Source organism: Caretta caretta, chromosome 25 (genome assembly GCF_965140235.1).
Source record: "Caretta caretta isolate rCarCar2 chromosome 25, rCarCar1.hap1, whole genome shotgun sequence".
Taxonomy (NCBI): domain Eukaryota; kingdom Metazoa; phylum Chordata; order Testudines; family Cheloniidae; genus Caretta; species Caretta caretta.
Genome location: NC_134230.1, coordinates 7433936 through 7457240, shown reverse-complemented (window position 1 = coordinate 7457240; position 23305 = coordinate 7433936). Strand labels below are relative to the sequence as shown.

Sequence of the window (23305 nt, the reverse complement as noted above, 5' to 3'; positions counted from 1 at the left end):
GAGCTGGTGCTCAGGGCAGGGGCAGCATGCAGAGCCCCCGTGGCAACCCTTAGACCTAGGAGACGGACATGCTGGCCACTTCCGGGAGTCATGCAGAGCCAGGACAGGGAGGGAGCCTGCCTTAGCCCCACTGCATCGCCAACCAGACTTTTAGCTGCCCGGTCAGTAGTGCTGACCGGAGCCGCCAGGGTCCCTTTTCAACTGGGCGTTCCAGTCGAAACGCGGACACTTGGCAACCCTACCCCCACTGCCCCGAGGCTGTACAGCCCAGCTCCAGCGTGTCCTGGGCCTGTACGGCCCTGCCCTGGGCCTGTCTGGCCCTGCCCTCACCTGCCCTGGGCCTGTACAGCCCTGCTCCCGCCTGCCCTGGGCCTGTACGGCCCGGCCCCCACCTGCCCTGGGCCTGTACGGCCCTCCCCTCCCCACCCTGGGCCTGGATCCCCCTGCCTTGGGTATTTCCCTGCCGCTGCCTGGCCTGGGCCTCTATTTGCTCTATTCCTGGCTGCGTAACTACGGCCCCAGCCTTCCTGTGGGCAGAGCGCTGGTGCTGTGGGACAGTGTGCCCTGCAGAGCCGGCGGTTCCCCCGGGAGCCTGGGCCCTGCGTGGCTGGACGGGACGGGACGGGACGGGACGGGGGGGAGGAACATGCCAACCCCAAGGGCTCTGCTCAGCAGGGTGCAGGAGACGCGGCTCGGGCGGCAGGTGGTGGGTTTCGGTCCTGGAGAGGCCAGGACGAGGTTCGGGTGGGTGGCCTTGCGCAGAGCTCGCCTGCTATGTGCCCTCCCCCCAGCTTCCCAGGTCAGGGCCCGCTGGGCCATTCGCCCTGAGGGCGGGAGAAGCGGGTCGGAAACACGGAACTGGAGCCATGGGCAGTGGGGTGAGGCTGCCCAATGGGGAGGAGGGAGACACCTGCACACCTGGGGATGCATACTCCTGCCAGCACATGTATGCCAACGTGTACACACGCACATGCACACACACGTGCAAACACGCCTACCCTTGTGTCTACACACACACACTCACACATGTGCCTGCCCATGTGTAAACACACACACACAGCCATGCGCGCACGCCGCTGCATACCAGTGTGTCCACTCACGTACATGTGAATACCCACGCACATACGCATACCGACCCTGCTGCACACCCATGTGTACAAATGCACAACTGTGCACTCGCACACACATTTGCACACATCACCATTTGCACACACACACACGCTTGGCAGTCAGCTTGTCGCTTCGACCCCCTGCGAGCCAAGCAGTTGAGCCAGGGAACGTGACCCACTTCATAAGCTCCTGCCCATCCCTCTGTCGCTACCTAATTAACCAGAGCAAATTAGTGGCTGTGACAGGGCCTCAGGAGCATCTCTGGGTGCTGCGCCCCCTGCTGGCTCTGCACAGCAATAAGCCAGCCATGCCCCTGGAGTTCTTTCCGCTGCGTCTTGGCCAGTGACGCCCAGCCCAGTCCAGCCCAGCCCAGCCCAGCCCAGCCCAGCCCATCCCAGCCCCCTTTCCTGGTTAACGCCGGGCACGCCAGAGCCCTTCCTTGCTCCCACAGCGCCCCATAGGCGCCGAGCTGCACTGCATGCAAACCCTCGCCTAGGGACACCAAGGGTAGCCCCTGCCCCAGGGTCTGGGAATAGGGGACGGGATGGATAACTGGATGATTCCCTGTTCTGTTCCTTCCCTCTCGGGCACCTGGCACTGGCCACTGTCGGAAGACAGGATACTGGGCTGGATGGACCTTTGGTCTGACCCAGTGTGGCCGTTCTGATGTTTGCTCCCCCGGGTTCTAGGCTCAGTCGCTGGAGGGAGCCCCCCTCTCACTCTCCCCAGTCACAGTGGTGATTTCACTGGGCTGTCAGTGCCTTGGGCCAGGGCCAGAGTGAATCCATTCATTGGCCATCTCTTCTGGCCTCCGGCCTCTGAGCCTAGCGCTCCAGGGGATGGTATGCCTGGTGGGAGGGGGAACCCTTCCTGACCCTGGGGATCAGATTCTGCCCTGACGCCTGACACTGAATGGTGCTTCTGATGGGCTCCGCTGTGGATTTCATTTATGGGCCTTTTAAATGCTGCCCCTGGGCACCATCGTGGGCCCGAGCAGCGGGGGGCTGACCCTTAATGGCGCCGTTTCTGCTTTTCCCACCGCTCACTAGGCATCTCCCCCGTGAAAAAGACGGAGATCGACAAATCGCCCTTCAACAGCCCATCGCCCCAGGACTCCTCTCCAAGGCTGAGCTTCACGCAGCATCACCGTCCGGTCATTGCCGTGCACAGCGGTGAGTCTGGGTCTCCGGGGGCAGCAGGGCAGGGCGGTTCCTTTGTCATTCACTGCCCGGGAAGGGAGGCTGGGCGGGGGGCTCAGGCGGGGGCTGCACTAATGCATGTGTGGCTGGTATCATTTCTGCTGCGCCCTCAGCCTGCCAGGCCCCCTGCAGGCAAAGGGCTGGCTCTGAAGAATTTGCAAGGGAGAGCCACCAGCTACAGTCTGCAGGGTCTGCGTGACCGGGGTTGGGGGCAGAAAGAACCCAGCTTGGTTTTTAGCCCAGCATCCCTTGGGCTTGTGGGCTGGGCCCTGTGTGATTGGGGGTGGGGAGGGACAGGGGGTTTAAACAGGGTGGTTTCTCAGAGCGGGACTGGTTTGCGAATGGCAATGGTTAGTTAGCACCGTTCGTCTGCCAAATGCTTCACCAGCGTCAGCGGATTCCTCCACGCACCTTCCCCCCGGCCCCAGAGGCAGGTAAGGATCGGGGTCCCCGTCCGAAGATGGGGAAAACTGAGGCACAGTGCGAGGTTCAGTGACTTGCCCAAGGCCATAGAGGGGCCTCGGGGACAGAGGCAGGATGAGGGCTCGGGAATCCCTGGCTCCCGGGTCCCACTGCCCCACCGCGATGCCCCGAGCACGGTGCGATACAAAGTCGTAGGTATAAGGCAGCTGGGCTGTGTGGGGCTGCCACACACCCCACCATTAAGGGGGCACCGGAACCAGAGCGGAGTGCCTGCGGGGCAGGAGGGGGTGCTAGGGCGCTGCCTGGCCCGGGGCTCCGAATGAAGGCCACCCCGGTCCTCTCTTTGTCTCTCCCCGGCTCTAGGTATCGCTCGAAGCCCACACCCTTCATCTACTCTGCATTTCCCCACCACCTCGATCCTCCCCCAGGCGGCCTCCACCTACTTCCCCCACACGGCCATACGGTACCCGCCTCATCTCAATCCGCAGGACCCTCTGAAAGATCTCGTCTCACTGGCCTGCGACCCGTCCAATCAGCAGCCTGGACCGGTAAGGAGCTGCCTAGGCAGCCCCCCACCGCTCCCCCACCCTGGGGCCTGTGTGGGGGAGAGTCCCACAGGGCCGATGCAACCTGGCTCCTGCCAGACTGGCCCGGCACATCCCGCAGCATCAGAGACCTGTGAGCTGGGGACGGCTTGCCCCAGTTCTCCATGCTGTCGCCAGCCTGAGGCACCCAAGCTTGGAGACTGCACCGAGCGGCACCGTAGGAGCTAGATGAGATAGACGGGGTTTCTCTGGGTTCCATCAGGGTGAAATTCCCCCCCCCCCCCGCACACACACACCTGTGCACCGCTCACAGACAGCCTGTGGGCTTGGCTGGGGCGCAGGCCTGTGGCGGGTCCCTCCACAGCAGAGAAACGCTGACACTTTGCCCCGAAGAACATTCCATCCCGGGTGCAGCCCATTTGCAGGTAGGAGCAGTGCTTTTCCACTCCCCCGGGTCGTTTTCCTGTCCCTGAGGCGTTCGCTGGGAGCAGGGGGTTTCATTCTCTGGCCCAGGACAAACCCCTGAGAACATGGTTTGATTATTATTTTTAAATACCAATTAGTATCTTTTCCTCTTTCATTTGACTGCAAAGCAGGCCAGGGAAGGGGTGTTGCTGGACTGGGGCCAGCCCCTGGTGCATGGGAAAGCCCCCTGCCACCACACCCTGCCAGGACTGAGAACTAGGAAGTAAAACTGACAATAAACAGAAAGTGAAACTGAGCCAATGCAGCCAGGCTGGGGCAGAAAGGAAATTAGCTCAGTCTGTAACGCTGGCAGGTGCTAGGACACAGCACCAGGGGAAGGATGGAGGGGGGGACCGACCATTTCTCTCTTTAGAGCGTCCTTTGAAGTATAACAAATGATTTTCAAAAGCTAAGGCCCAAGTCCATTGCGAGAGTAGAGGGGTTTCCTGCCCCACAGACCCATGAACTGTCTGTCCCGCAGCACGTGTGCGGATGACAACCCCCCCACACACACACTTTACCTGTGCTGCCAAGTATCTTTCGACCCCCCCCCCAACTCATTCTGTGCCAGGCACCCATGGTGCATGGGGATGTGCTGTTTCCCTTGCCCCAGGCCCTGTTAGTGCTGCCTGGTCCCTGAGGGGGCGGGGGGACTGTCTTCTCTCTGTGTCGCCTTCTGCTATGAAACCTCTTCCTTAGCTTCTGCTCTGGCCCCCTCCGGCCCCCCTGCAGCACCCTGGACAGTTCCAGCAGCGCAGGAGCAGGTCAGGACTCATCCACCTGCTGCTGAGACAGCCTGGACCCCCCCAGCCAGGACTAGAACCCCGTCCTGCCACTCCCACGCCGAGGGAGCGCTTGCCAAGCTGGCAGTGGTCGTAGGTCCTGTATCCTCTCTCCCACATACATGCCCCTGCCTCTCTCCAGACTCGCTCCCAGCACTGACTCCTGGCTGTCCCTTCCTCCCTGCCAGCAGCTGGCCCTTCACCCAGGAGAGCCATTCTGCTGGGCACAGTTCAGGCTCTGCTCCTCATCCCAGCACATCACTCCGTTGGGTTTTCCTGGCGGATCCCCCCTCCCCAGTCCCTGGCTGGCTGCGGGTTAATTTCACCCACCCTCCCGCAGGGAAAGGGGGCTACAGGCAGACTCTGTCCTCTGCAGCCCTCCAGCTGACTAGCCTGCTTTGGGAGCTGGGATTTCACAGCCCCTGCACAGGCAGCCTCCGGTCCAGGAGGCCAGCGGCCAGAGTGAGGGGCACAGGCAGAATCCTGCCCTCGCCCCAGAGTCCTGCATGGCAGCTTCTCCCGCTGGTGGCTGGGCACTGGTGCAGCAGCTGCGGGGACGTGACCCCCATGCTCAGGTCCGGCTGGAGAGGCAGAGCCCCCACCGGGCAGGTCTAGGAGACCACACAGGAGCCTTTGAAAGCCGCAGAGCGGGTGGCGGGGAAGGAGGCAGATCCACAGCCTTTGAAGCCTTCAGCTGGGCCCCTGCATCCTGGCCCAGGCCCCCCAGCCCCAGGGTTTTGATGTAGCAGCGACTGCTTCCCAGCTGGCTCTGGGCCATCTCAGCTGGGCGTCCTTCCCCACAGGGGGCTAGTTCAAAGGGCTACCTGCCATGGGGCTGACACGGAGGGGTGCCGCCTGGCGAGCCTTGGCCTCAGAATTCACTCGCTTCCGCTTCCCCCTCCGGATTCAGAGGGCAATTTGGTCAATGTTAGGGAGTCTAAACTGGGACCCCCAGGCTCTGCCCATGCCCCTCAGTCCCGACCCGCAGCCCCCTGCTATTCCAGTGCTGCCTCTCCACCCACAACTCTGCTGATGCCCCTCAATCCCAACCCCCAGCTCCCTGAAACCCCTTTCCTGTGTTGCTGGCAGAGCTGCACCAATGCCCCTCTGTCCTGGCCACCTGTCCCTGCCGTTCATGTCACAAGCCCAGCTGGCCGATTACGCAGTGGCTGATCTGGGACCCCCAAACTCAGGTAGCTGCCCCCAAAGCCGGGGCGGGTGCGTCTCATGGGACTCGCTCGCAGTCAGCGGATCCCCGGCTCCCCCCTCGCCGGCCAGGGCCTCTCGTCGTGCACTGAGAGCAGGCACAGTGGGAGGCGGGCACAGGCCTGTGCAGGGCTGGTACCAGAACCTGGGGTTCCCCAGGCTGCCTCCAAGCAGGGCCCTGGCTTTGCATCTGCTCTTTCTCATCAGCTGCCCCAGCTGGTGCCTGAAGCCCCTCCCTCGCCCCTGTCCCCGAGGCCTCTGTCTGGACCAGACCCCTAGGGTGCCCACTGCTAAGGGCAGGGGGGGGTTGCATCTCCCCATCTCCGCCCGGCTGCTGCCGCGGCCCCCCGCCATCGTCCCAATGGCACCTCCGGCGACGCGCCCGGGAGGGCCGGCTGCGCGGGCCGGGCGCGGGCCTGTGCGGCTCTTGCTTCCTAATGGCTTGTTGTTTGTTTTTGTCTGTGTTGTGTCCCCAGTTAAATGGCAGTGGTCAAGTGAAAGTGCCCAGTCACTACATTTCCACCCAGATGCTGGCGCCACCACCTCCCCCTGGCATCCCCCGGTTGGCTCTCTCTCCTGACACCAAATCCACCACGACAACTTCCGAGGGCGGGACAACCTCACCGACATCACCCAGTAAGCAGCCCGCGGCATTGCCCGGCATCGCGAGGGGCTAGCCTGGCCCCGGTGCCATCCACTGAGTCCCGCCCCCGCCATGCCTCCTCTTGCCTCCCTCCCTCCAGCTCTGCATCCATCCCATCACACCCGGCAGTCACGCTGGGGCTGGGGAGCAATGGGTGTTGTCTGCAGCCTCATGCCCGGAGCAAGGGGCTCAGGGGACTGGGCGTGGAGTTGTTTGGGAGCCAGGGACCCCCTACCCTTTAGAGAGCAAAATCAGTCAGTGTCTGACAGCCTGCATGGAATGAGTTTGCTGGGTCTCAGTTGGCTTCTTAGTGGGCAGGTCTTCAAGTCGCATCCCCTGCTTGGCCCCTCAGGGCATTCTCAGGGCACTGAATGGGCCACGGACACTGAGCTTCCCTCTCTTGTACCCAAGGCCTGCTTCACAGCCCGAGGGAGGGTCCGGTGTTCCAGCAGGGAGCTGGCCTTGTGCTTCCCAGGACATGGGTCTCTGCCGCTGGCCACTTTCACGTGCCTGGGGAGGCAGGTCTGAGCTGGCGCTGCTGGGAACGTTCACCGTGTGCTGCTTCTCCGCTCTGCCTGGCAAACCCGCCTCCTTCCCTGGCCTCTCCACGGTGCATGTGGCCAGGTCTGTTTCACACCAAACGTTCTAGGGATTTCCAACCCAGGATGGGCGGGGCGGCCGGACTCCTGGGTTCTGTTCCTAGCTCAGCCCCACGCTTCCTGGCAATCCTTGGGCAAGTCACTTCATCGCTCTGTGCCTCAGTTTCCCCATCTGGCAAATAGCTGTGGGGGTGGAGCTAATGCCTGTCCCATGGGCTGGCTGGGGGTTCCATTGGCTAACGGTCATGGTGCATTGAGCTCCTCAGATGGAAGGCATTAGGGAAGGACAATGTAGGACTGATGGTTGGAGGATTAAATCCATGCATCCATTGGCATGCATGGTGCCCTGAACTGCAGGGGCATTCTCCCAATCACTGCGTATGCAAAACTAAACAGCAACGGTGGAAAGCTGCAAATGCAGTGGAAACTTCAAAGAAAGAGAGTCCATGATGAGTCTAACGAGCCAGAGGCCATGCCCTCGTTAGCGATGGCAGTCAGTGGCTAATTCACCTATCAGCTTCCAGCCCATGAGGATTTGTAAGGCACTTTGTGCACTGAACATGTCTATGGGTCCAACCAGAGCCCCATAAAATTGGGGCCCAGCCCCCTACAGCCTGTGAGCATCAGAGCTGGAGCATTCTTGGGGCAGGCTGTTTGGAGCAGCAGCTGGTCCCTGTCACCCGGCATTCACCCAGCATGGGCAGCTGGGAGGGGCAGTGTTTTGCCCTGGAGTTCAGGGCAGGCTGGGGTCTCAGACAGGATCCCTGCCCCCCAACCTGATGTCACATCCAGTCCATCCCCTCCTGCCCCGCTCCGTCCTGCCTGTTTTAAATATCCCAAGCCATGCGCCTTGCCGCTCTTCACCTCATTCCCCAGCTGGAGCTGTCTACCCCTTCCAAATGGTGGAGCTGGGCCATCCCATGGGCTTGGCACAGTGGGGCGTCAGGGCACAGCATCAGCATGTCAGAGTGTGCCCCATGGCAGAGGCCTAGCTCCCAGGGCACCAACTTGGTCCTGCAAGATGGTCTCAGCTCACGTTGCCATCACATGTCATTGCCTAGCACCGCCCAGTGCATTGGCTCAATCCTGGCTCCTCAGCCGGGCCCCCGCAGAGCATGATCTGCCACACACACACCCCCAGGCCACGTGCCCCCTGGAAGCCCAGCTGCCAGCCACATCCCGGTGAGACGGAAGCGGCACCCAGTGCTGCATGGAGCCTGATTGCCCTGCGCATCCCCCGGACCCCTAGCTTGAAAGGCTGGCTGTGAGTAAACGGTTCCCCCGCCAGCAAACCATAATCGCCGACTGGAAACCCAGAGCTCGCTGATGGGTGCGAACGAGGAAAGACTCGTCAGTTATGGATGGGGCAACTTGGCAGAGGCAGGAGGGAGCCGCCTTCCAGCTAGAGTGGAGGAGGCATGTTTGGAACGAGCTGGCGCCGGGAGGGGCTGCCTTGAATATTTTGTCGGCATTGATGAATGATGAATTTTTCATCCACTCCCTCCAGTCTGGGAAATAACCGTCCAGAGCCGCGGGACATGGAGCCCCCACAAGCCAAGGGGAAAGGTCCCAGCATCCCTGGGGGCTGGGGAGCAATGGGAGAGCTGGTGGCTCTGCCAATCCATCCGCAGCCTGCGCAGTGTGTCCGTGGTGCTCCCTGGGATGGCGAGATGGCAGGGCTCAACGCCCCCCGTTGAGCCCCCGACCTCTGGATCGGTAGCACTACGGGCTCCTAAAGCTCTCTACACAGCTCAGCCACTGGAGGGGGCCAGTGAGCCACCCCCGACAGCATGGGGCACAGACCCAACGGGTCTGTGTGGAGGCTTCGGGACACACCCCGGGGAGTCTCCCCAGGTGCCTAGGGTAGCTGCTCTCAACGCATCTGACGCCTGCTCCCTTTCGCCCCACCCATGGCCAGGCCCAGTAGCACCGGGAGGCACCTCCTAGCCCAGCTTGTATTAACCCTCCCGCTGGGGCTGGGCCACCCCTGGCTTGGCCGAGTTGGCAGCTGGGCCATGTCAGAGCAGTTCCATGCACAGCTCCAAGCAGAGACTCAGCCTTCCCCGAGGCTCTGAGAACTACAGCTCCCAGCATACTGTGCTGCAACAAGTTCCACCCCCTCATCTGAGGGCAGTGATTAAAATGCAGGGGGGTTAGTGGAGGACACGTTACCTAGTGGGTAGAGCAGGGGCTTGGGAGCCAGGCCTTCTGAGGACCAGTCCTAGCTCTGCCACTGATTTGCTATGTGGCCTTGGGCAAGCTGCTTCACCTCTGGGTTTCCCCACCATTGGCGAAGGGCTGCGGATCACGCTGTGCCTTGGAGCACGGGGTTTTGGGAAGCTCTCAGATCCTAGCATGGGAAGCGCTGAGTGCTGTGTGTGTGATCCTGCTCTCTGGGGGTTGGGACTAGAACCATGTGTCTTAGTCCCTGTACTGCTGGTATCACCCTGCTGCTGCCCAGGCTGTGTGTAAACAGGATTCTAGATTCGGGAGGTCTCAACCCGGCACCTTTCGCCATCACTAACCATTCAGAGCAAGTGTATTTGAGAAGCACCCACGGGACATGGATGCAGTCCATTCCCCAGGCCCTGCCTCCCAGCCCGCCATCAGTATCAACACAGAGGAAGCGAAACCCTTTGGGGAAGCTAGACAGAGCGACCTCATTGTATAAGTAGGGGCATAGCGAGCAGATCGAGGGACGTCATCGTCCCCCTCTATTCGACATTGGTGAGGCCTCATCTGGAGTACTGTGTCCAGTTTTGGGCCCCACACTACAAGAAGGATGTGGATAAATTGGAAAGAGTCCAGCGAAGGGCAACAAAAATGATTAGGGGTCTGGAACACATGACTTATGAGGAGAGGCTGAGGGAACTGGGATTGTTTAGTCTGCAGAAGAGAAGAATGAGGGGGGATTTGATAGCTGCTTTCAACTACCTGAGAGGTGGTTCGAGAGAGGATGGTTCTAGACTATTCTCAGTGGTGGAAGAGGACAGGACAAGAAGTAATGGTCTCAAGTTGCAGTGGGGGAGGTTTAGGTTGGATATTAGGAAAAACTTTTTCACTAGGAGGGTGGTGAAACACTGGAATGCGTTGCCTAGGGAGGTGGTGGAATCTCCTTCCTTAGAAGTTTTTAAGGTCAGGCTTGACAAAGCCCTGGCTGGGATGATTTAGTTGGGGATTGGTCCTGCTTTGAGCAGGGGGTTGGACTAGATGACCTCCTGAGGTCCCTTCCAACCCTGATATTCTATGATTCTATGGGGCTCCCAGGCCAAGCCTAGCCGATGGAGCCCAGGCCTGTGCCAGGGAAGCCTGGTTCTAATCCCAGCTGTGTCCTGGGGTGGCCTCGGCCATGTCCCTTCGCCTCCCTTCCCAGGGGCGCGCGGCCGCTGGTGCTGGGCCGCGGTGACTGATCAGCGCATCAGAGGCGCTTGCCGTTTGGCAGGCTAATGAGCTCTCGTTTCTGTCCCCAGCCTACTCTGCACCCGGCACGCCCCCTGCGAATCGCTCCTTCGTGGGATTAGGACCAAGGGATCCGGGGAGTATGTACCAGGCACAGGTAAGAGCTGCGCGCACCGGGGGCCTCCGTGTGCCACAGCCCCGCAGGGAGGGAGCGCTGGCCTCCCACAACAGGGCCTCTTTGTGGCAGGGACCCTGCCTTCCAGCCACAACCAGGACTTGGCTGGGAAACAGCCAGCCCCGTGGCCAGGCCAGGTGGCAGCATCCTGGTGGCTCAGCCTCGCTGGCAACTGTCTTGCTTTCTCCGGTGATCTGGTTCCCTGTGGTCCCAGGTGGGATTAGGCCGGCCTGTGGGCCTGTGAGCAGCAAGGCCCTGGGGGAGGAGCACGGCCAGGCAGCCTGTCTAGAGAGAGCGGGCGGCGTCCTGCCGAGCCGGCGTCGCGCAGCCTCCCCTGTCGTCCGTCGCAGCCCTAGGGCTCACCAGTGCCGGGCCCAGCTCCCCAGGGCAAAGCGAGAGCAGAATGCCCCCCAGGCAGAGCGGAGGGGGTGACGGCCCAGCATGGCCAGGGCTCAGGGCCGGATTCAGTCACTCAGGACAGGCCCGGCAGAAGGGGCTGGCTAATGTGGCTTTAAGCCTCTGCTCTTTCCACACGCGAGGCCATGTGGGCAGCAGAGAAGAGCGGCCGCGCGGTGCTCCCCGGCCAGGCCCCCTCCGCCGGACGCCCGCAGCGGCATGGGTGCCGTGCCCTTCCTCCAGTTCTGTGCCAGCCGGGGAGGAAGCTCAGGGGGCCATTGGTACCTACTTTAAGGGCCCTCAAAGCCAGAGGCAGTGCAAAGGGGCCTGTGTGTGCCTGGGAATTGGGCTCTCCCTGGGCGGTGGGCGGCCTGTGTTCCAGCGTAAGCCCAGCCGAGGTTTGTCACAGGCCACGACGCCTGTGTCAGACCCAGGTACAGCAGCGCACTGGCTCGCCTCGCCGGCTTCGTCTCAGTGCATTCTGGGAGAATCCGGGCCGCTGGCCCATCGTGCCTCAGCAGGGGGCGAAGTGCCCAGGGACACGGGTGCAGAGTGGCACCAGCGTGGCAATGCATCCCGGGATTGCTGGTGCACAGGGAACAGGGAGCAGGGCGGAGCCGCCAAACCGGTTCCACGGAGACGCCCAGGAGCCAGCCTGGGCCGCTGGCCGAGCGACCCGTGCTGGGCTGCCGTGGGGACGAGCCCTGCATCAGCCTCGTGTGTGTGCGGGCCCAGCCCGTGACTACAGGTACCATTGGAGATGTGTGAGGGGGGCCCGAGCCCTCGTGTGCCAGGTGCTTGCCCTGCCTAGTTCCACATGGTCAATTGCTAAAGCAGGGACCGGAGCCTGGGGGAGAGAAGCAGGGTCCCGCTCCTGCCAGTCACTGCGAATGCCGGGCAACAAGACACTGCCTTAGAGACAAATCCCACCCAACTGCTTGCAGGGCGGAGGAAGGCCGGGCGCGGAGTGGGCTGACGGATTAGCACTGTTTTCGAGGCTGGCTCACTGGGGGGGGGGCAATCACAGACTTTGACCACTAAGTCTCTGGTTCAAGCCCAGCCAGGGGATGGTCTGGAGTGGCTGCTGTGCAGCGGGTCTGGGGAGCCCGGTTGCTCCCCTCACACCGCCGCTGAGGGGTCTCTGAAGGGGGCTCCAAGGTTGCGTGGGTCAATCTGGGCCCCTGCTGCTGCCCGAGCTGGGGAGAAAGGGCCCAATGCGAAGCCAATAGAAAGACTCTCATTGGGTTTGAACGGGGCATCGGAGGGAGGGAGGGAGGTTGGTCGCCCGGCCTGGCCCAGTTCTGAGTTCACTCCGGAGCCCATGCTGGACTCTGCTGTCCGTGTCTTGGCTCTGCCCCGGCCTCCCTCGCTTTCCCAGCTGCCTTGGGCACTGCAGCTGCCTGGAGCCCAGCTCCCACCTTGGCACCCGACCAGCACGCCAGAGCCTCGTAAAAAACAGGCCACTAAAAAAACAACTTGGCAGCTGGCGCTGAGTGGCTGTTGAGCCTGCCCCCCCCCCCACCCTGGCCAGATTGGCACAGCCGCCGCTTGGCATCTGATTGGCTGGCTCCGTCGCGTGATGGCCGTCAGCCACTGGGATTCCTCCGGCGACGTTGGCACCTGGCAGAGATGCTAGGCGGAGCGCGGCTGGTGGTGCAGCGAGGAGCCGTTACCCTCCCCCCAGAGCCCCCACGTGAGCTTGGTCCGGAAGGGGCAGCTCTTTGCTCTTAAAGAAACAGGGGCTTAAAATTCCACACACACACACACACACCCCCGCCCCTTCAGAAATGAAATGCCTCGCCCCCAGCCCTGACTCTGGGCCCAACCCTGCTGCTGGGAGTGGCTGGACCCTGGCCATGCTGCGGGCTCACACACAGCCCCCAAGGCCTGTCACAGCTGGAGCTGGGAGCTGGAGTGTGGATTTTTCAGCTGCTTTTAATTAGCATCGCTTATTATTTAATCCATAATTCATTAGCTGGTGTTTGCAGGGCACAGCGTTCCCAGCTGCAGCACTGTGTCACTAGGTGGCACCCTTCCCTCTAAGGCCCGGCTCCTCGGCCGTGCAGCCCAGGGACCACGTGGCTTTAGGCTGGCACTGCAGTTTGTTGTGCAGAGTAGGGCGGCCCCTGGCGGCCCCTGTCCCAGAGCCCCTTGCGCTAGGCGCTGTACGCCCACAGAACAGAGGCCATCCCTGCCCTGGTGCTTACAGTGCTGACAGGGAGAGGCCAAGGTGACAGGGAGACTAGGAGACACGCCACAGCCGGCACTGGGAGATTATTACAGATTGGGGGAGGGAGTTCCTAAGGGTCTGAGATCAGGGTCCTGGCCAGGACCCTACCCCGGGACCTGCTCCTGGGATTTCCACAGGGCACAGGATTCCTTGTCGTGTCCCGTTCTGAGCGGCTGTTGTTAAACGTCGTGTTCCACCCCAGAGGGGGCCGTGTTTCAGCAACCGGTGGAATGAGCCCAGCGTATCCCTTCCCTCCGTGGTGGGTGTTGGTGGGTCTGTGTCTGAGGAGCCAGGGGTGAGCCCCGCCAGAGGAAAGGCCCTGCATCGGGGCTGATTAGGCGATCGCATGCTAAGCAGGACAATTCTAATGACGAACACATTAGCTGGGTGCCTCTCGGGAAGCCCAGCTGTGACCCAGCAGAACAGTCACCTCTGGCACGAGTCAGACAGCCTCAGCTCTCCCAGTGGTGCTGGCTTGGCAGTCCCTGCCGCTCTGTGTTCAGCCACAGCCTGGGCACCCCGGGGAGAGCCCAGAGCACCACGAGGGGCCAGAGGGCACGGCCAGGCCTCACTCGGTCCCTGTGGAATGCCAGCCAGGCTGCCAATTAGTGCCGATTGTTCTGGTGCCATTTGTGTGGCGGACAGTTGGCAGCGAGGTGGCGGCGAGCCCTGTGCTGCCGGGAATTCGCCCCCCTCCGCTTTTCCCTTCTCCATTTGTCCACGTGTTGGCAGAATGAATGCAAGGACTGTAAACACTGGGCTGTTTGTCTGGTGTCTCTAGGGGAGGTTGGAGGCTGGGAGGAACTCAGGTGAACACTGAGCTCATTCATTGTGGTTTGAACCCCCCAGGGAACAAAGGTATGTGCAGAGAGACCAGGTGCGCTGCTGCCGGCTGCCTGCGCCCTCCGCTCTGCACAGCATCGGCTAATGTAAACTGCAGCTCGGGTTGCTCTGCCAAGGGGCCAGGGCACTTCCAGAGAACACCGAGCAGCTGCTGACCCAGCAAAGCGGGGGCTAAACTAGGGCTGTCAATTAATCACCGTGAACTCAAATGATTAACTCGATTAAAAAAATTAATCGCAATGAATCGCACTGTTAAACAATAATAGAATACCAATTGAAACTGATTATAAATATTTGTGGGTGTTTTTCTACATTTTCAATATGCTGATTTCAACTACAGCCCAGAATACAAAGTGTACAGTGCTCACTTTATATTATTATTTTTGATGACAGATATTTGCACTGTGATAAAGATAAAGAAAAGAAATAGAATTTTTCAATTCATCCCATACAGGTTACTGGAGTGCAATCTCTTTATCCTGAAAGTGGAACTTACAAATGTAGATTTGTTTTTGTTGCATAACTCAAAAAAAACCCCATGTAAAACTTCAGAGCCTACAAGTCCACTCAGTCCTACATCTTGTTCAGCCAATCGCTCAGACGAACATATTTGTTTACATTTACAGGGTCCTACCTCTAATTCCCCACCCTGTAATGCACTTTCACAACAAAGAGATTGCACTACAGTACTTGTGTGAGGTGAATTGAAAAATACCATTTTTAAAATCTTTTTTACAGGGCAAATATTTGCAAACAAAAATCATAATAGAAAGTGAGCGCTGGGCACTTGGTATTCTGTGTAGTAAGTGAAATCGATATATTTGAAAATGTAGAAAACATCCAACAATATTTAAATAAATTGGTATCTATTCGTGTTTAACAGTGCGATTAAACCTGCGATGAATCGTGATTAATTTTTTTAATTGTTTGACAGCTGCGGGCTAAACCCAAAGCCCCGAATACCACGTGGTTTTTAGCAAAAGTCGCACCCCATCCCCATGGTTGCTCTCCGCTGATCATGCTGTTACTGCAATGTGTGCGAGTGCGACCTCTGCTGACTGGCTTCGGAAGTGCTCCACTGCGTGTCATAGCCTCTGTAGGGCTAGTGGGGGAGTTGGCTCAAGGGGCAGGGCCTGTGCTCTCAGCGCCGGCAGAGCTGAGTTCTGTTTCCCGCGTCGCCGTGCCGTGTAGCAGAGGGACAGCTGGGAGACACCAGTACCTACAAGCGCGGTTGCAGGACATGATGCCTGGGATCCGCTGCCCGGCTGGCTCCACAGCGTCGCGCTGGGCTCGCGAGTGGTGGGAGGCCAGGAACAATCCAGGGTGCCGCAGGCAGCAGGGTCGCCATTCACGGGGCGGGGAGGTGGGATTCTTCCGGCTGAACCACCCCTTCAGCAATGGTGGGGTGCTGTGCTCTTCCCTCAGGGTCATGCCCGATGCCTCAGGGTGACACTAGGGGGTTCTGTGCTGAGGGCAGCCGGGTGGGCGACTCAGCAGGGCCCCTTTTCCCTCTGTGTTTAGTGCTGCGACACTAGGGGTGCAGAGAGCAGGTGGGTGACTGGGTAGGAGGTGCTGTCCCCTCAGAGCCCCAGTGCAGTGCCGGGGGGTACTGTGGGGCACTCTGCCTTCCAAGTCAGTGCTGCCCTCGTGCCCAGCTGTGGAGCTGCAGGATGCTGTGCTGGGGGGAGCTGTGCTCGTGATCCTTGGGGTGTCTCTCTCCCCACTGAGCCCCGCCTGCCCCACCACTCCAGAGCGCAGCAGTGATGGATGATTGACGTTCCCAGCGTCACCCAAACACCTGCGTTGTCCTTGGCTCCAGCCACAGCTCCCCGGCTTTCCCCTTCGTCCCGCCCGTTCCCCACCTGGGCCAAGCCAGATGCAGTTAAACCTCAGAGGGAAAGCAGATCTACAGAGCAGGCGCGTATCCGGAGCTCCAGCCACCAGCAGCAGCCTCTCTCTGCCCTGGCCACTGACTCCGCTCCGTCTCGGGGAACAAGCGTGCCTTGTCTCCTTCCTTTTCATGCCCACTCCCCCAGCCCCTCTCTCTGCCTCAGTTTCTCAGACATTTCCCCAAGGTTGGGGGCGGCTGCAGAAACCCAGTGAGTCAGTTCAGTTCCCAGCGATCAGGTGTCACCGGACGGCCCCCAATGACAGTGACAGGGGGTCCAGGCCTGGACTGGCCATTGGGATTGCACTCAGCACCGGGGCCCCCTGCCCTGCAAAGACACAGCGCAGGGGGGCCTTGTGCTGCCACCTGCCGGGGAAATGCAGAACTGCGGTCAGATCTCAGTGCCCACACGCTCCCACCAAGACAGCACATGAGTGACCTCGGGGACGCGGCCTCCTGGCTGCTGCACGCAGGTTGTGCCCTGGTTTTCCTAATTCTAGCCTGGACATTGTCTGTTTGTGAAGCCTGGCGTAGCCTGTTTATTCCCCCCCAGGGATTCCTGGGGCACCCCAGGACACTGAAACCCCAGCGCCGGGGGAAGAAGGGAATTTTAGATCCTGTCTATATAAGGAAAGTTACACTGATGTAAATGGATCCCGTTACACCGGCACAAACCCTTAATCTAGACACATTAGGTGAACTAGATAAGTTCATGGAAGACAGGTCCATCAATGGCTATTAGCCAGGATGGGCAGGAATGGTGTCCCTAGCCTCTGTTTGTCAGGAACTGGGAACGGGCGACAGGGGATGGATCACTTGATGATTCCCTGTTCTGTTCATTCCCTCTGGGGTGCCTGGCATTGGCCATTGTTGGAAGACAGGATACTGGGCTAGATGGACCTTTGGTCTGACCCATTATGGCCGTTCTTATGTTATTATTTTAAACAGTTTAACACTGGTCTAAACCAGTTCAGTTTGTGCTGGCAAATTACAGGCTTAAGCTAAACCAGTGTAAGTAAGAGTTAAACCAGTATGAGTGTGTCTACACATAGGGCTTCATACTGCTTCCCACTCCACAGGAAAACCAGGGACAATAAGATCGCCCAGCTCCCCTGCTCTTGTCCCATCTCCCACCTCCCCACCCCAAGGCCTGGCTCCTCACCCCACTGCATTCCCACCAAGCTGTGTCTACGCTGCCAGGGGGGCACTGAGAGCACGGGACAGACAGGCCCTTGGCTCCAGGACCCAGAAGGAGCAATTGCAGGGCAAGTCCCATTTGTCCCTTGCAGCCCCAGGGTGGAGCATGCTCTGTGGAGATGGCACCTGCAGCCCCCTCAGCACAGAGGAGCTGCGAGGGGCTGGAATATGCTCAGTGCGCGTGGAATCTTCGGTGCATTTAGCTGCCAAACTATGACAACTTTGATAAGTCCCTGGAAAAATCATGGAGCAGGTCCTCAAGGAATCAATTCTGAAGCACTTAGAGGAGAGGAAAGTGATCAGGAACAGTCAGCATGGATTCACCAAGGGCAAGTCATGCCTGACTAATCTAATTGCCTTCTATGATGAGATAACTGGCTCTGTGGATGAGGGGAAAGCAGTGGGCATGTTATTCCTTGTCTTTAGCAAAGCTTTTCACACGGTCTCCCACAGTATTCTTGCCAGCAAGTTAAAGAAAAATGGGCGGGATGAATGGACTATAAGGTGAATAGAAAGCTGGCTAGTTTGTTGGGCTCAACGGGTAGTGATCAATGGCTCCATGTCTAGTTGGCAGCCGATATCAAGCAGAGTGCCCCAAGGGTCGGTCCTGGGGCCGGTTTTGTTCAATATCTTCATTAATGATCTGGAGGAAGGTGTGGATTGCACCATCAGCAAGTCCGCGGATGACACTAAACTGGGAGGAGAGGTAGATATGCTGGAGGGTAGGGATAGAGTCCAGAGTGACCTAGACAAATTGGAGGATTCGGCCAAAAGAAATTTGATGAGGTCCAACAAGGACAAGTGCAGAGTCCTGCACTTAGGACGGAAGAATCCCATGCACCGCTACAGACTAGGAACCGAGTGGCTAGGCAGCAGTTCTGCAGAAAAGGACCTAGGGGTGACATGGACGAAAAGCTGGATATGAGTCAGCAGTGTGCCCTTGTTGCCAAGAAGGCCAATGGCATTTTGGGATGTATAAGTAGGGGCATTGCCAGCAGATTGAGGGACGTGATCGTTCCCCTGTATTCGACATTGGTGAGGCCTCATCTGGAGTACTGTGTCCAGTTTTGGGCCCCACACTACAAGAAAGATGTGGAAAAATTGGAGCGAGTCCAGCGGAGGACAACAAAAATGATTAGGGGCTGGAGCACATGACTTATGAGGAGAGGCTGAGGGAACTGGGATTGTTTAGTCTGCAGAAGAGAAGAATGAGGGGGGATTTGATAGCTGCTTTCAACTACCTGAAAGGGGGTTCCAAAGAGGATGGATCTAGACTATTCTCAGTGGTAGCAGATGACAGAACGAGGAGTAATGGTCTCAAGTTGCAGTGGGGGAGGTTTAGGTTGGATATTAGGAAAAACTTTTTCACTAGGAGGGTGGTGAAGCACTGAAATGGGTTACCTAGGGAGGTGGTGGAATCTCCTTCCTTAGAAGTTTTTAAGGTCAGGCTTGACAAAGCTCTGGCTGGGATGATTTAGTCGGGGATCGGTCCTGCTTTGAGCAGGAGGTGGGACTAGATACCTCCTGAGGTCCCTACCAACCCTGATGTTCTATGATTCTATGTTTCTCTACTGAGCATGTGCAAGCTGAGATTTCTGAATTTGGGCAGATTTTCATGGGGATGGAAGAAGGCAGCTCCCTGCAGGCAGACACACACACACCGCCAAATTTCTAGTCCCTGCTACACAGCACCAGGGCACCAGAGCTGCTCAGCTAAACAGCTGGAAGAATTGTTTACACGGGCACAACAATGGGTTTTCCCCAGCCTCACTCAGAGGAACGGGTGGACCATTTTGGTTGGAATTTTGCTAAAAAATCCAGCCCTGAGCAGAGACCTGATGTGGGCAATTTCATACCGGATGGTTAAAGTTCGTCAGAAAACAGAGTCTGATAATGGGAAGCATCGGGCAATCAGTGGCGCTGCCTGGCTGCCCTGCCAGGAGTGGATTCTTTGCAAATCCTTCTTCACCCCAGAGACATCACCCCACTTTCTGAACAAGGCCCTTTGCAGTATTCCAGGAGGCTGATCTCCTGCCCACAGATCCCTGCGCTCAGCTGGGCCTGTCCTCCCGGCCCCAGCAGCAGGCCCTGTCTGCTGGGGTCCGTCCCCCTGCGGAGGCGCTCACTGCATGTTCTAGCGAGGCTGCCAGGATCCCCCACCCCATCCAACAGGACGTGGTTTCCTCGGTAATTTTCCATTCCCTGGCCCTGTGCAGCCAGCAGACACGGTGCTGGCACAGCATGGAGCATTCATAGAAATGAGTCAGACCAGGCTCGGAGCTGGGCTGCTGGAGCCCCAGGGAGCCAGCTGCAAATAATTCATGGCGCTCTCCAGCAGGATGGAGGCTCGGAGAGGTCCCTCTTCCCCAGCAGGCAGCCAGGACTTCAAAGAGGGGCTCGGCCCAGCCCCCTCTGGCCCCTGAAGCAGCAGGGATGGTGCAGCAGGACCCCAGGAGTGGTGAGACGGTGCCGCAGGCTGAACAAAGGGCGCTGTGCGTGGCCCGGCTTGTCTGGTGTGCTGGTACCCCCGGCAAGAGGCTGGGGCCATTTTCCTGGGGTCACCTGGAAGGAGAGAAACTAGGAACGAGAGAGCGGTTTGGTTCCCAGGTCTGATCCGAGGGACTCTGCTGGGTTCTCATCCAGGCTTGCCCTGCCCTCTGGCAAATGGTTTCCCATCTTGGCTGCTCGGTTTCTCCAAACGACTCAAGCGAGAGGGCTTCCCTCGGGCTGCCCCAGGGAAACATCTGGGACTGGGGCCAGGGCCTCAGACCACATCCCAGCCAGCCTGGGCAGCATAGTTAGGGGTGCACCCCCAAGCCACCACGCCGGTGTGCTAGGCACTGTTCACATGGGGCGAGACCCCCCCCCTTCAGTCTAACGGGACAAGGCGAAGGGACTTGCCTGAGCAGTGGCAGTCAGGAATTGCACCCAGGTTCCCTGAGTCCCAGGCCAGCGCTCTACCCACTAGACTGCATTGCCTAGCTCGGCCTGTGGGGCCTGCCTCTTGCTCGTGCTGCCTGTCTCCGACTGGAAGGGGCAAAGCTAGGGACCTTCTGTAACGTCTGAGCAGAGCACGGGGGAGCCAGGGCCCCTGTAACACTGTTGGGCCGAGCTGAGCCAGGCACAGGGGGCAATGAGGAAACTGAGCCCTGTCGCCACGGGCAGCACAAAGGGGCACAGCAGGGGCAGCCCCAACCTCCTGCATCAGGGGGCTCCTCCCGCCATGTGCCCCCTTTGGTCTCCTGGCAGTGAGGAGACCGCACCCCAGCTCCCTTCCCCCCGACTAGGCCCAGCGATAGGGCCGAGACCCGCAAAGCAGGGGCCGGGGAGCAGGGAGCGCTGGACCTGGCTCATCCCCTGAGCACAGACAGCGCCTGCAGCTCCAGCCCCCAGCTTTGCTCTGCAGTGAGAGGCTGGGAATCTGCCAGCTGCCCCACCCACCCAAGCCAACTGGCCAGGTTTCCGTGCCAGATTGTTACCGCACCTGGGCTGGCCACATGCAGCAGTGGGACAGCAGGAGCTGGGACTGCACCCTGCCACACTCCAAAGGAAGAGAACCCTCCGGCCATCTGCCTGTGCGGGGCTATGTATCACATCACCTACTGTTACAGGGCAGCCACCTCTGGGGTGAAGCTGGGAAATCTTGCCCGGCAATACTGCCCCAAGGTGGAGGGCAGATGGCGAAGAAGAGTCTAGAGTCCATGTGCGGTTGCCCGGGGCCATCCGGGGAAGGCTGTAATTGCCCCACAAGAGCATTTGGCCCAGCGCTTGCAAACAAAATCCAGACCAGCGTGGGATCGCCGATGAGCTCAAAGGATCAGGATCTGGGTTTACACCTCACCTCACCCAGAGGGATGTGCCTTCTATTGACCCCTCCACCTGCCCAGCGCCGCACTGGGGTCAGCACTGGCCAGGAGGGGGAGTGCCCCCTACTGAGCCCCCCAGTCCCAGCAGCACTATGGATTTGCTGTAAAGGTCTCTCATCCAGGCACTGCCTAGGCTGTCCTCCCGAGCGGTCCACGCTGAAATGTTGGCCCCAGCACTGCCCCACCCCGCTCTGGGTACGCTCAGATTCGGAGCCTAGTCCAGATCCTTGCTCGGCCACAGGGGTCTGAGAGCCGGTGGGATGGCCCAGCCCAGCTGCGGGCCCTGGGAAACGGCACATGCTCATCCATGGAGATTCCAGAGGAGCCTGGGGAGCCATACGCTGCTGCCCCATCCTGGGGGTCTGAGGCCCTTGCAGAGGAGATGGGATCATGATTCAAAGCCTCTGTGGAAGTTGAAATGCTGGGGACACAACCAAGCCGAAGCGAATATAGGCCAAGGCTCAGACAGCTGCAGGTCAGGCATCCTGGAGCTTGGGGGCAGGAGCTCCGACCGCACAGGATACACCGTCTGGTTCCTGTTTCCGCTGCCTGGAGCAAGCTGACGGGTTTTCCATGGACCATATGGCGAACTGGCCTGTCCTGGCCGTGCCCTGCCAAAGCCCAGCGGGGGAAGAAGCAGGACTCGAGAGGGCTCCCACTGGGCCTGCTCAGAGCAGAAACCCAAACCTCAGGCAGCCAGAGCCCCGGCTTACTGGGGGCAAGGGACGAACGTGGGCAAATCACGTGAGGAGCAATCAGTGCCAGTTCTGCACTGCCTGGGCACATGCCACACTGGGTGCTGCCCCCGGCAAGCATCACTTGTGTCATCCACAGCGCAGGTACCACAGCAGGGCAAGCTGCCCCCCCTACCCTGGGGCTGCTCTAACAAACTCAGGGCCAGGCCGGACCCAGACAGCTGCACAGCCACGGCTCTTCCTGAGCCCCTCCTGCTGTAGTATCTGAGCACTTCCCACCCCTTGATGAATTAACCCACCAACCATCTGGGTGGCAGGGCAAGGCTGTTATCCCCACTGTACAGAAGGGGAAACTGAGGCACAGAGAGGCCAGGCGACATGCCCAAGGTCACACAGGAAGTTTGTTGCAGAGCAGGGAATTTAACCCAGGTTCCCAAGTCCTAGACCATCACTCTAACCACTGGTGCATCCATCTTCTCTCCCCCACAGCATGGGGCTGGGGGGGATCTGGTTCTCCAGTGCCCTGGACCTTGTGTCCTCATTTGCACCAGTGCCAAGTGGGCATAAGATGCCCCCAAGTGGAGATGGCAACACTTGGCACTGGCTTTGCCCAGGTGACCCAAGGTGCAGGGTACTGGAGAACCAGGCTGGGGTGGCCCAAAGGGCCTTCAAGCCACCTTCACCCCATTGCCCTCACCTCTCTCCAGTCCTGCCCCACTGCAGGCACAGCAGTGTTGACCCAGCTCTTCTCAGTGTCTGTGAGCCTCGATCTGTGTGGGTGCAGGTCGAGGCAGTCCTGCATTGGAGGGTTGCAATCCAGGTCGTGGGAACCATCATCCCCAAAACTAATAACGCACCGGATTATCAGACCAGCCTGACGCTAATCCTCTCTCCAGCCCGGGGTCGGGTCACCCGCTGATGGTGCTTCTCCCTGCGTGACCAGCACGATCAGCCTGCTGTTGTTACACGTGCACACCCGGGCAGGGGGGTTGAGGTGGGCTTGCAGGGGAAGCTGCCTGGTCCAGACCAGCTCAGCTCTTTCCTCGGGGTTCCCTCACTGGCTCCTCCTTCATAAAGACAAAATACCCTCCCGCACCAGGGAGCTGCTAGGAACTTTTATCCATCCCCAGGGGGCACATCCTGCACTCGGCTGGATCCTCTGACGTATTCATTGCATATCAGTCTGCTGCTGAGCTTGTTAGCTCTTGATGCATCACTTTTGTATCACACTCTAGCCCAGGGCTAGGATTTCCAGCCGTTATCTGAGTGCCAGGGGTCTGCAGGGAGGAATCATATGGTGCATTTGACTGAACCCAATGTTAAATATGGGAAGCCTTGACCAAATGGAGCTGAACTGATCGGTGGCAGGGGGTGGGACCCTGCTGTGATATTAAATACACAAAATTGCTTCTGTGAATAAAAGTCTCCTAGTTTTAGGGATTTCCATAAACCTGACAACTGTGGCAGCAGCCAGAACTGATCCCTTTCTAATGGGCCTTTCTATTTCCCTCAGTAGGACTGGATTTCCAGTTTTTAAAAGATGTCTTTTTGTCTCTAACCACCTCTTTTACTCTGTTGTTCAGCCATGGTGGCATTTTTGAGGGCCCTCTTATTGTTTTTTTTTATCTGGGGCCTACATTTAGT

The 23305-nt window shown here is 59.2% G+C and overlaps 1 protein-coding gene across 7 annotated transcripts in view; it reads left to right on the top strand.

The window, feature by feature from the left end:
* The window catches only part of NFIC (nuclear factor I C), a 169375-nt gene that overhangs the window by 115695 nt on the left and 30375 nt on the right, over nt 1-23305 (top strand). For 5 of the 7 annotated variants that reach the window (XM_075123095.1, XM_075123094.1, XM_048831085.2 and 2 more), the window contains exons 7-10: nt 2160-2282; nt 3096-3280; nt 6207-6366; nt 10443-10528. In XM_075123095.1, coding sequence (XP_074979196.1) covers nt 2160-2282; nt 3096-3280; nt 6207-6366; nt 10443-10528 — 554 coding nt within the window. The remainder of the gene's footprint in view (nt 1-2159; nt 2283-3095; nt 3281-6206; nt 6367-10442; nt 10529-23305) is intronic. The other 2 variants (XM_075123097.1, XM_075123096.1) reach the window with 1 other exon arrangement.